Source organism: Oryzias melastigma, linkage group LG5, assembly GCF_002922805.2.
Source record: "Oryzias melastigma strain HK-1 linkage group LG5, ASM292280v2, whole genome shotgun sequence".
Lineage (NCBI taxonomy): Eukaryota > Metazoa > Chordata > Actinopteri > Beloniformes > Adrianichthyidae > Oryzias > Oryzias melastigma.
Genome location: NC_050516.1, coordinates 25,542,996 through 25,555,231, shown reverse-complemented (window position 1 = coordinate 25,555,231; position 12,236 = coordinate 25,542,996). Strand labels below are relative to the sequence as shown.

Sequence of the window (12,236 nt, the reverse complement as noted above, 5' to 3'; positions counted from 1 at the left end):
ATTGTTGTTCTCCTCTTGTTCATAACTTCTAAGAATGAGTGGGATCCCTATTTTTTTTTAGCAGAAAACCTTCCAGACATTCCCTTTCTGTTTTGAGCAGCAGTAAATGATTTTCCTGTTTAGAAACGTGTTCGTGTTTTTCATAATACTTCTTATTTCGCCCTTGTTTTTCATCCAGATTGTTGGGCTGTCCAGTGAAGCGATCCCACCATGCGTGAATACAAGCTTGTTGTGTTAGGCTCTGGAGGTGTGGGCAAGTCTGCTCTGGTGAGTATACCCTTGTGATCATCCTTCCAGCCTACAATAGTTATCCAATCAATGTGTTTGTGTTTTTTGTTATTTTCACAAGTTTTTTATGTGACTAAAGATGAATGTTTTAAATGACTCCACACCTGAGTCAAAGTTAATGTAGGATTTGAAGTTTCTCATCTATATATTAAAAAAAGTTATAATAGCAAATATGAAACACCTTTATACAGCTACTTTTTAAAACCCTTTTTATTAACCTTTTTTATATACCTTTTTACTTTTAAATACAAATATTCCTAACCCATTTATTATTGCAGATATATCTTTGTTGATATCTCAAGACTTCCTTAGCAAAATACAGTGAGGCAGTTTAAGAAAACAATTAGATTAGTTATCATGTGACAAAGAACAGAAATGTTGTCTAGCTGTTTTTGAAATAATGTCTTATAAAGATGACATGTGTCTAAAACATAGAGATGCCCTACTTTAATTACCTACCAGGTGTCAGAGAGTGGCTTATCCCCTGAGCTAGTAGGATTAAGGTGCTGTCAGATGAACTTAAAACACCTCTGTGTGAGTTTACCGCAGAGCCCTGTGCTTTTATAAAGAACAGTTCATACAGGATCTTTTGTCTTAACGTACAGTCTGGTCTGAGACACTAAGGCACTGCTATTCTATTACCAATTTGTTCTCCCTTTTGATGGAATGTCTGCCTTATCCGCTAGCTTCCCGATTCCAGGTCCTGACTTGTTGAAGAGATTGTTGACTTGTTTTTGTGTACCAGCAGATACGGCACCTGCATGTTTGTGTGATGGTGGATTTTGTTTGTGCCTTCTCTTGCAGACAGTTCAGTTTGTGCAGGGAATCTTTGTGGAAAAATATGACCCTACAATAGAAGACTCGTACAGAAAGGTGAGCGAGGCCATGGAAGGCTGTAATTGTAATTAATTTAACTGTCTGAAATGTATATTATTCTTGTTAAGCTCTCCCGTTTAACCCTATCATTTACGTCTTTACTGGTGTTTTCAGAATTTTATCTAAAGTGTTTGAACGGTGAAGCCTAAAATTAGGTTTTACTTTGTTGCCATGTTTTCATATTTACTTGTTTGCCTCTTTTCAGCAAGTGGAGGTAGATGGGCAGCAATGTATGCTTGAAATTCTTGATACAGCCGGCACAGTAAGTAAATCAGACCTCTTTGACATCTCTGTAAATATTCACACCTCTTTAGATACTCCTGAATACATTTAACAAACACTGTCATGGGTCAGAGGTCAAGAAATTTCAGAGAAATCTTAAAATCTCCTAACAAAGTGAATATAAATATCATCCAAATGTTTCTGTTAACTCTATTTATCCGGGTGCAGTGGGCACTAAAATTCCCATGCTTTACTCTTAAATCGTATTTGTACTACATAATAAGTACATATATCATTATTTTTTGTTTGATCTGTTAAGTTTTTGTATATTTTATTAAAGAAATGTGTCAAATCTTTATATGAAAAACACAAACTAAACCAGAGTTTTTTTCATGAACATTAAGAAAATTGTTGGTCAGAATTCATTCCTCTTTATTTTTTTTCCCTCAAACGTAGGAACAGTTCACAGCGATGAGAGACTTGTACATGAAAAATGGCCAAGGCTTCGCCCTCGTATACTCCATCACAGCACAGTCCACCTTCAACGACCTTCAAGACCTTAGAGAACAGATTCTTCGAGTAAAGGACACAGAGGATGTGAGTGTACTGTTCATGTATGGGGGGTACTTAACATGCTCTCTCGTGCCAGTTAGTAAAACTTTATCGTTCTGCTGACTTTGTAGTAGTTGGCAGATATTTTAAATAATTTGCATTGATTGTTGTAGTATCATTTACATTATTTTGCTTTGGGTACCAGTTAGTCTTGAGCTGAGAGCGTCCGTCCAACTTTTTTTTGGCTGTTGATCTCTATAAATGGGGCTTTAAAAGTGCTATCTGTTGGTCATTGCCAAATTTTTGACAAAATAAACTTGTTTAACTCTTGAAAATATAGTCAAAACCCATTTGTGTGCTGGGTTATCATAGTTGAATTTTTTGATTGGTCAAACCACGCAAGTCCCGCGTGATGATCAGCAGCTCCAGTAATGGTTACAATCACAGAGACTCCTGTTCTCCAGCCCCACCCCTCTGACTGGATTTACAAATATTTACTGTGGGTGGACTCAGCCTCCAACTTCCCTTTAAAAATGTATGGCGGTAGCTCCGCCCACATGCAAATTTACCTAATGTGAATTTGTGTGGTTTAGAAATACACAGTTTTACACGCCAAAACCAGCGAATTTGCTGCATGGCCAAACAGAGGGGGGAGGCACATTTGATGTGAAAATCACATTTAGTCTGAACCAACAATTGCTTACAACCATTAAAACAAATGAACTTCTGTCGAGCATTAGTGCTTTATAAGATTCTTGCTAGTTTTGGTTTGCTTTGTCATTGATCATTTAAGAAAACACAAACACTTGAAACACTTTGAAAAACTTCCAGAAAATATCCCCAGTTCACTTTTTGTCATCCTAATTTCACAATTAAAAAGAACTATGACAATAATATTTTGGAAAGGAACCTGTCATCTCTCTATTTTCCAAATTAGTGTTTTTTTTTCTTCTGCAGCCATCATCCAACTTTCCTCCTCCGTTCTGGAGGAGCAGATCATGCGTCAGCAGGATCTTAGATGCCCTTTTTTGGTGATCTTTGGAGGGATTGTATGTTACCGTAACCCCTACCCTTTCCTTTCCTAACTCCGTTTTCCTCTTCCCTTTTAGCCATCAATATAACTTCTTTTTTTTTCCCTCTTGGCTGAGTTTTGCTCCACTCTTTCCTTCCTCCTAGCTCCTCTCGTACCGCATCTTTGCTAGTTCTCATCTTTGTTTGTTTATTTTTTAATGGCCTTTTCAGCTCTTGCCCAGTTTTTATGGTCTTCGTTGTGGCCTCACTGTGGTCTGGCACTCTGTTTGGGTGACTGGACTGTCAGGGATGATGTGCAAGGAAAGCCTCAGCTCATCAAAAGCACCCTAGATTGTAAAGCTGCGGTGCTTCATTACAGTCTTTGTGGTTAACAAACCAACACTGGCCTCAAGCTAACATATGGGCTGGAGGATCTGTGGCGTGCAAGAAAGCGTTTCATTTACCTTTTCTACCCAGACGTGTTTATTATTTTTTTTTTATTATCGGACTTTGCTTTTCTGACTGCTTTGTCAGCCTTCCGCTCAGAGGTGAATTGAGAATATACCTAGAACAGCTGGGACATTTGTTTTTCTGTCTTAGCTCTGTGCAGGAATGCTCTACTAGAGGAAATTCTAAGCATATTTTCTTTTAATCATCTGTAAAGACCCATTGCTTATTTGGGTTAAGTTTTTAGACCGTTGCAAAGTTAAAACAGATCTTTTATTTTTTTTTCTTTGCACCCAAACCATATGTGTCTCCTAATGGAAGTCAGTGGGAGTAATGAAAAAAGATTAATCGGCATTAAAAGGTCTACTTCCTTTACTTCCTTCTTTAGTTCTTATGTAAGAGATCTTATGACTTTGCTATTTCTGCCCGTGTCCATCATTGTATTATCTCTGGGAGTCAGTCAGACATAATAACTCGTTATTCACTCTGTACTTTCATGTTGTTTTTTCTGCAAACACACTCTTCAGGGTTTTTATATGAGATGAATCGGACTTTGTACTAAATGTAAATGACATTTAAATTAAATTAAATTAAATGGGGATCCTTTAATAAGGGTAATGCTGCTGACAAACTTTCTTTTTTCCCCCATCTCTGCATTCCTGTCTTTCCAGCCATGTTTCTTGTTCCAGCTTGGCTGAGTGCTGGTGCTTGCAGTGCACTCCATTCCTCGCAGCTCTTAGAGAAGTGTTGCTCAGCAGTTCAGTGAAGGATTGTTTGGATATCAAACATCAAGCAGGCACCTCTGTGGGCTCACTGTGTACACGCCGGTTTCCTGTCATATGACGCTCAAATGCAGTAGAGAGAAAGCTATTCTAGAAATGTATTCTATGACTTTATTTTGTCTTAAAGAAAGTAATCACATGACACAAAAAAGTAGCATTTTGTTTTTATTTAATCAGCAAGACAATGTTTGATATAACTCCTGGAAGAGAAGAAGATAAAGATGTGGGTCCTTTTTTTCTACTGGAGGCCAACCACAAATAGATTTCTCCTGGCTGATATTTTATTGATGGCTGTTGTGCTGTAAAAGTTTCCATTAGGTGATTGTTTGTTTGTTGGAGGGCAGTGGCAAAAATGGAAACGTCTTGTGAACTGTGACAAAAGTTGATGCCTTGCACCCCCTCCTCACAGTTCCCAAGTAAACTAAACTGTTAAGCACACAAAAATGTCACACACCGCACAATCGCACACCATCATCTCATTCCACAGAGCAGCTGGAGCATGGAATACAGCTGAAATGTTGGAGAACATTCAGGAAGGAAAGCAATGTTATCCCGGCTGGGCGGGGCCGCCATGACTTCCTCCGGGCCAGCGCTCTCCCAAGATAGTTAGTCAGGAAACGGCAGACAGGATGAGACGCATCCCGGCAGCCCTCGCGGCTCCGTGTTTGCTGATTGTAATAGCGGAGCCCTAAACTGGACTTTAGGTTTCCGGCTTCCTCCACCGTTTTTATTTGTCCTGTTTCTTACTGTAAAAGAGTTAAAAAAACAAAAGGAGAACTGTGTTAAGAGGGCCTGTAACCACATCTCGACATGCTCAGCACTGTCAGCTTTCTTTAAAAACATTTCCTATTTAAAGCAAAACAAAAAGCTAAGTTTGATTTATCAGCTAGACGCTGGTATTTTAATTTTCTTTAAAGCCCTCTCCTTATCTATTTGCCTTTTGTCACGTCGTTGGAGTTGATAGAATAGATAAGAAACCTCCTTTTGCTGTCATGGAGTAAGCATGTGCCAGATCAGTCCAAACCTGTTCAATTTCCAGTTGCATGTACATGTTTTGTTATGCATGTCTTTTGGGTGGCTAAAAGTCGTAAAAAAAAAAAAAAAAACTTTTCCATGTGTGGAATTTCTGTGATTGTCATGTTGACAGAAGTCTCTTATATTCTGAAAGTTTGAGTCCTGACTTGTTAGCTTTGATTAAAAAAGATTCTGTGCTGTAGCTTCACTGTCAAACAGATATTATGGAGGCCTTCTCATCACTTCATGTGTTCAGCTTTGTCTGACATTTGAAAATGCCTCAATAACACAAAATAGGAAAAGGTGTGTTTTGTCCTCTGCACAGCTGGGTTTGCTACTATGGGTTTTGCTCCATTATTCTAAAATAATAGAATTTGACTCATTAAGGAGTTGATTTGCAGTTTAAGCAAATATTGATTTTTTTTTTTCTTCTTTTCTATTTTGAATCCCCCATAAATATTTGTACACATCTGGAATACATTGCAATTGTTTTTAATATTTCTAGCTTTTTTTTCGTACTTCTTGGAATATTTCTCATGACTTTCAAGTCGTATAACTCTTGCCAGTTAACATCACCGACGACGCCTCGGGTGCTAAAGGGTTAAAAGTGAAACCTTTGACCCTTGGGTAAAACGGGTCTCTCTTGTGACACACGTTCTATTTTCTCTAAGTGCTAAAGAAGCTTTAGTAAAGTCCACTCCCATCCAGGTTCTAGTGCAGCTTTTTCCGCACTAGGCAGGGTTAAATGAAGATTAGCACAAATTGCTACAAAGATGACGTTGTTGTTGATGTTTAGTCAGTTATCAGCTAGTTAAGTTTTACTGTTAATTTCTGGGTTGTTCCGCTTTTAGGATTTGAGCCGAGCCATCATAACATGGGCCTCAAACTGCTGTCACAGATGGATTTTGGGCTGTTTTTATGCTTAGCATATGTTGGATGAGAGCCTGAACAAACACATGCAGTTCATGTCATAATGGTCAGAAAGATGAAAGCCTTTGGTTTACCTGTGCTGGATTAATGCAGTCTAAACAACCTTCAGTAAAGATGATGTCATGTGTTTGCAGAAATGGTTCAGAGTTTTACGCTAACAAAGTAAAAAAAACTAACATGCATTCTTGCCTGTTTTCTATTGTTTCTTCTGCAGGTGCCGATGATCCTGGTAGGGAACAAGTGTGACTTAGAAGACGAGCGAGTGGTGGGTAAGGAGCAGGGCCAGAACCTGGCCAGACAGTGGAACAACTGTGCCTTTTTAGAGTCCTCTGCAAAGTCAAAGATCAACGTCCTTGATGTGAGTTACCCTGAAGCATGAACCCGGAGGCCCAAATCATAGAAAAGCGGGCAAACGCTTCAAAAGCTGTTGCTGTCACCTGTTTTATTTTCTAATTAGTCCTTAAATCACGAATGTACAAAACTACAGATAGACTCGTGCTTTTTATCCATTTTTGCTCTTCAAATATTTAATTTTTTACGGCCTTTAATGAACCCTGTTATTACTCAAATGTAAGTTTTGCTCCATTCATTTCCTTAGCCTACAGCTTTTCTTCTGTGTAACTTTTCTATCACGCTTTCAACGAGAATTATTGGAATGACTGATTGTGCCCATGTCTTGGATCCTCCAGATCTTCTATGACCTGGTAAGGCAGATAAATAGGAAAACACCCGTGGAAAAAAAGAAGGCAAAAAAGAAATCCAACTGTGTCCTGCTTTAAACACCCCCTCCAGCCCCTGCAGCAGATCTGAGCCAGGTGAGTGTGTGCGCTTCACTCCACACAGACAAAATGTGTGCTTGGTTTGTGCAACAGTTCAGCAATAACACTTAAGAGGGCTCCCCCTGTAGAGGTTAAAGGGAACAGCATAAGCTTCAAGACAATAGATGATAATCCTATCTGAACTTAATTTATCTGATCCAAGTCTGATAATTTAGCTTTTTTAGTAAAATATACAAAAAATGGCATGTTGGCTGTAATTGACAAAAAATATTCTGAGCTTCAGATCTTCAGATGAATGCCTGAATTTAATAGACGATTGCAATTCTATATCTGATCTACCAATAAATGTTCTTTTTTTTAATTACATGTTTTACATATTCCTAAAATGTACCTTTTTATTTGAGCTTTTTTTATGTTAAACAGTCATTGTGTGTTTGCTGGAATTATAATTTTGAACTTCATTAAATTCCAGCAACTTCTGATGTCTGAGGAAATGTTGATTCATCACTTTGCAATTTCTCAGAAGAGCTGTAAATGCACTCAAGCTGGACTTTTTTTATACTTCCCTAAATCAGTTTATAGCCATGCTAAATGTGGACAGATCAGTAAATCTGAAAGCAGCGACACTTTCTAAATTAGTACTCACTTTGGTTGAGAAACATTTCTAACACTCTATGACAAAATTCATTGTAAATTTAGTCATAGATTCATGGCTAAATTTAAAGTAAATTTACAAAATTTATGATTAAATTTATAGTAAATATTGTAAATTTACTGTAAATGTATTCATACATTTGACAGAACTTTTTAGTGTTCCAAAACAAAAATCTTCCTATTCTTAAACCTAATGCACCCTTCAACAGCTGATATTTTCATATTTATTATAAAAAATGTCAGTACATTTAGCTTTTTTCAAACAATATTTCTGATGTGTTGGGCTTTATCTTTTATTAAACGTTCTTCTTTTTGAGGAAAGTTGTGCATGTTTGGAGCAACCCTGCTGTTCAATTGGTAAACTGTTTGAAAACTGTTGCGATATTATTTACTTTTGCAGCATCTGATTGTTTCTTAGTATTAGAGCAAGGTCAAACTTCTATTTGATTTATTTTCAAATGAAAAAGTGAGCGTTGCCATTTTGCCATGAATGGCTTCCCTCTTGGAGCAGCTGTTCTTTTATTAGAGATCCGTGAAAACTCATGACTGCGTTTAGCTTGGAGATCAGCGGCCTGTGAAAATAGGAGAAATTCAGGAATGATTTGTGCCGGTGAAGCTGCTGCGGCTTTAAACCACGCTTGGTGACGGTGTTCTTCACTTGTAATTGATTCCTTCTAGGGAACGAATACCTTTCCAGCCTGCCAACAGTTCTGCAACACATTATCATTATTCACATCTTTAGAGCACAGGAATATTTCCACTTTATTGTATGATTCCAAGCATGAAGCGGTTCTGTTAGCTGCTCAGATGTCTACCAGCTCACATGAAACATGAAATCAGCTGCCTTCTGTTACTACAACACCTTTTTTTACAGGATTCTTTTTACATTTACGTTAATCATATTAGTGGCAATAATATAACGCTTGAAAATCTTCCCAAAAAACAAGTTTTGTAGTCACTTCTGCTGTTTCTGTTTGGATTCGGTGTTGCTGAACAACCAAGTTTGTAATTTTTTTTAACATTTCGTTTTTTTCCTCATCTCCAAGCACACTTCCACTCTGTTTACATATTTAGGCCAATGTTGACCGAGCCAAACTTTGAGGTTGCCATAACAAAAACGTCACACGGGTTTACGACTACCTTCAGCTGTGAACAGATTTAGAGAATGCACGGATAGAATGACTGCTAACATCTAATCGATCAAGCATAAATCATTGGATTCAGCCAGTAGGATCACTAAGCAACCCGACTCAAATGTGTCTGTTATTCAGTTCTCTCTCGCTGTGCCCTGAGGTGGTGTTTGAACCCCCAACCTCAGCCTCTTTAATCAGCACTTAGTTTCTTTTTTCAGGCTCGTAGTGCTTCAGTGTGTAGATGAAGGCGTTTTAATGCAGGGAAAATGCTGATGTTAAAATGAGTTTGATGCTGCTTTTGCTGTTCGTTTACATTCCTACTCAAAGGTCTGATCCTTGGAACAATGGATAGACGAGGATCTTCCTCCAATTCTGGTCTGTCTTTGTTTAAAGTTCATCGGATTAATTTAGAATCCACAAGTAAACAAGTAATGAATCAGGTTTTTGTGTTTTATGGCGAGGAGCCAGCTGAGATCTGCTTAGAATCCTACCCAGACGCCTCCTAAGGAGGCCTTACCACAATGTCCAACCATGAGGAGGCCTAAAGTGAAATCAGGACACTCTTCAACAATGATGTCTTCCAGCTAGCCTTGAAATGCCCCCATATCCCCTGGAAAAAGTGGGTTCCAGAGCCTGTGTAATGTGAGCTGTAGTTGTCAGAGTTGGGCTGTTTGTCCATTATTAGTTTTATAGGAGTGAGCAGCTTTATTACTTCCCAGATTCACCACTCCCTTGTAAAACATCCTTTAAAAAGTGAAGATAGAAATAGATAAACACGGAACTGTCTCCATGCTTCCATAACAGAGTCCAGGGCAGGTTACCTGATCCTTTGCTATGCCTAACCTTTAATTAGTGGATGAAGATTTTACAAAACCATAAAAACTGTATATTCACACTTATTTTAAAGTCATTATGACATGTCTTTGTTTAAAATATTTGACTAAAGTCTGTCATTTTGTACACATGTAGACATTCTAAATAAACAGCATAAACTGTAAATAGATTCCAGACTTGTTAAAGTGACAGCTGCAGACACATTATGTTGTTAAATATTTTGTGTTCTCTGTTTTTGTCCTAAACCGGCTAAACCGTCTAAAATATAATTTTGCATCCTACATCAGAATATTTGTAATGGTATATTTAAAGGTTTATTGACATCTTGAGCAGCAATAAACCTCAGCGTGTGCACATTCTGTTTCTGCTGTTTGGCACATGCATTCATTACAAATGAGACGGTCAATGTTCTCTGTAAAGGAGCTCTGTGTGGGTCAGAGCTCGCCACATTGACTGCATTCTCCGTGCACACATGGAGGAGTCGCTCCCCTCTTAACCCAACCACTCGGCTTTTATTGGCGCTGCTGCAAGATGCTGAAATGAGCAGGATTTTATTCAAACGTAAAGTGCTCGTGTACTCTAACGGAGTGTTTTAGTCTTAGTGTGACTCTGGTAAATGTGCTCAACAACAGGGATTTTTTACATAAGTATGATTGTGCACTTTCTGACCCGGCACAAGGTAGAGCAGAGGCTTTAGACTGAATGCTTAATGGGGTGTAAAGGTAAATGAAACGATATTAGCCTTATCTTATCTAGAGTTTCCAGCCATAAACGGTCTAAAGGAGGAATCATTTGATGTCACACTTTGATACAACAAATGTTGTCTAGTAATAGATACATTCAAATATAAAATGTTTGTCTATATAATAATTTAGATAATAATTTCTGGTTGATGATCCAATTCATAGTCGATATTTGTTAATTTTGAACAATCCGATTCACTGACCAAAATCGATCTTTTGCCAAAAATTCAACCAGTTTGACTCAGAGATAAATACCTGGTACTGAACAGGTGAAGTTTTCCACATTCCTTGTGTTTCTTGCAAGATAATCATGTGTAAATTAAATATATGTGCAAACAAACACATTTTAATCTCATAAAGTTCAGCCTACTGTTGTTTTTCCTCTAAAAAAATAATACAAACTGAACATAATTTGAACTTTGTACCAAACAGTATTGTCACGTCTGCTAAATTCAAAGTGTTTTTTCATATTAGACTGTAATGATTGATTGGTTATTTTTTTCTGCGTCACATGTGTGTTGTCTGCTGTGATGTCACTCTGTTGTTTTTATGTTGTAGTAAGATAAACTTAACACGTCTCAATCCAATTGGGATTTTCCACTATCTTTTTAACCTTTTTTTTTTTTTAATTTTGAAACTTTTTTAAAAGGGTAAAGGTCCATTTTATTAAAAATATGTTTGGATCATAGGAATATAAATAGATCAATCAATTAAGTTTATTGTTGTTTTTTTTTAAGTTCTGTTATTTGTTTTAAATATATTTGTGAAAATAAGTGTAATGTATGTCAATGTTCTCTAGGGGGCGCCAGTGTGTTTCTGAATGTGTGTGGTAAACAGTAAATGCTGTCTTGCAGAAATGCTGTAATGAAGAACTGTTGCCGTGATTGGAACGTGCCAGCATTCCAACAGCCCCGCCCCCTCCCTCCATCCGCCTAAAACGGTGAATCAGCTGACTGAACTGCTCCTTTCAAAGCCGAGGACGACCCTACCAGAGAGTACAGAGAACGAAAGACAGTAGGAGAGAGGGACGACGCTGGTCTTCTGCCTCTGAAGACATTCCTCTGTGTCTCGACAGCAGCGTGAAAACGGACAGTCTCTACTTCTGCACCACCACCGGATAAACGATGTTAAAACGCCGCAAAGTCTTTGAAAGTTTAGTGTCCATGAGCTGCCCACACGGGAAAGAGCAACCCCTTATTTTATTTAACCTTTTCCTTTTTTTTTTCTTTTTTTTTGGTTTTCCAACAGTTACGCTTAAAGAAAATAACGGCGAAAATAAGAATGAAGTCAAACATAGAACTCAGATTCAGTATTTTTCATGTTTTTTTTTTTAATATCAATATTGTATTTGAAAGACATGGAAGTTGAATTTAGTTGTATGATTATAAATATTCTAAAACAAGCATGAAAAAAAGCATCAGTTAATGTGTAGATGTTTTCAAGTGGAAAGTGACCATTTTTTTAATAGCCATACACCTTTTCTCCATGCCTGTCATGTCAGTGATGATAGAACAAGGTCTACAATATGTATTATTTTTATTATTCTATAGTTTTCTTTGTTCGCCCTGTTGTTCATGGACTTCTCTCTTCAAATATCTCTCTCTGACGTGACTTAATTTTATACTCGGTCACTGGGATTTCACAGCTCCCATAATATATTCTAATGACATTTTTTTTTTTTTTTTTGCATAAAGCTTCAGAAAAATGGGTCTTTTATAGAAGAAATATGGGGGAAAAATAAGGAATGATTTCTATGTCTCTTGAAGCTGAAATATATTATACTAAACCAACTCTAATAATGCTTCATGTGTTTTTCTGTCAATGATGTTCCAGCTTTTATGGATTATTAAAGTACATTTTAGTACATTTTCATTATACTGGTCAATGTATTTTTGTGAATTAAAAATGTTATTCAAGTGGATTTGACTTATTTGACAGAAATGAGATTAAATGTTTCCTTCAGGGTTGCCA

General features: G+C 37.4%; 1 protein-coding gene across 3 annotated transcripts in view; it reads left to right on the top strand.

The window, feature by feature from the left end:
• Positions 1-12,236, top strand: part of LOC112144686 (ras-related protein Rap-1A) — an 18,002-nt gene extending 5,766 nt beyond the window's left edge. For all 3 annotated transcript variants that reach the window (XM_024269356.2, XM_024269358.2, XM_024269357.2), the window contains exons 2-8: positions 179-267; positions 1,093-1,161; positions 1,370-1,426; positions 1,843-1,983; positions 6,337-6,480; positions 6,812-6,937; positions 11,120-12,236. In XM_024269356.2, coding sequence (XP_024125124.1) covers positions 211-267; positions 1,093-1,161; positions 1,370-1,426; positions 1,843-1,983; positions 6,337-6,480; positions 6,812-6,901 — 558 coding nt within the window. In that variant the 5' untranslated portion in view covers positions 179-210 and the 3' untranslated portion in view covers positions 6,902-6,937; positions 11,120-12,236. The remainder of the gene's footprint in view (positions 1-178; positions 268-1,092; positions 1,162-1,369; positions 1,427-1,842; positions 1,984-6,336; positions 6,481-6,811; positions 6,938-11,119) is intronic.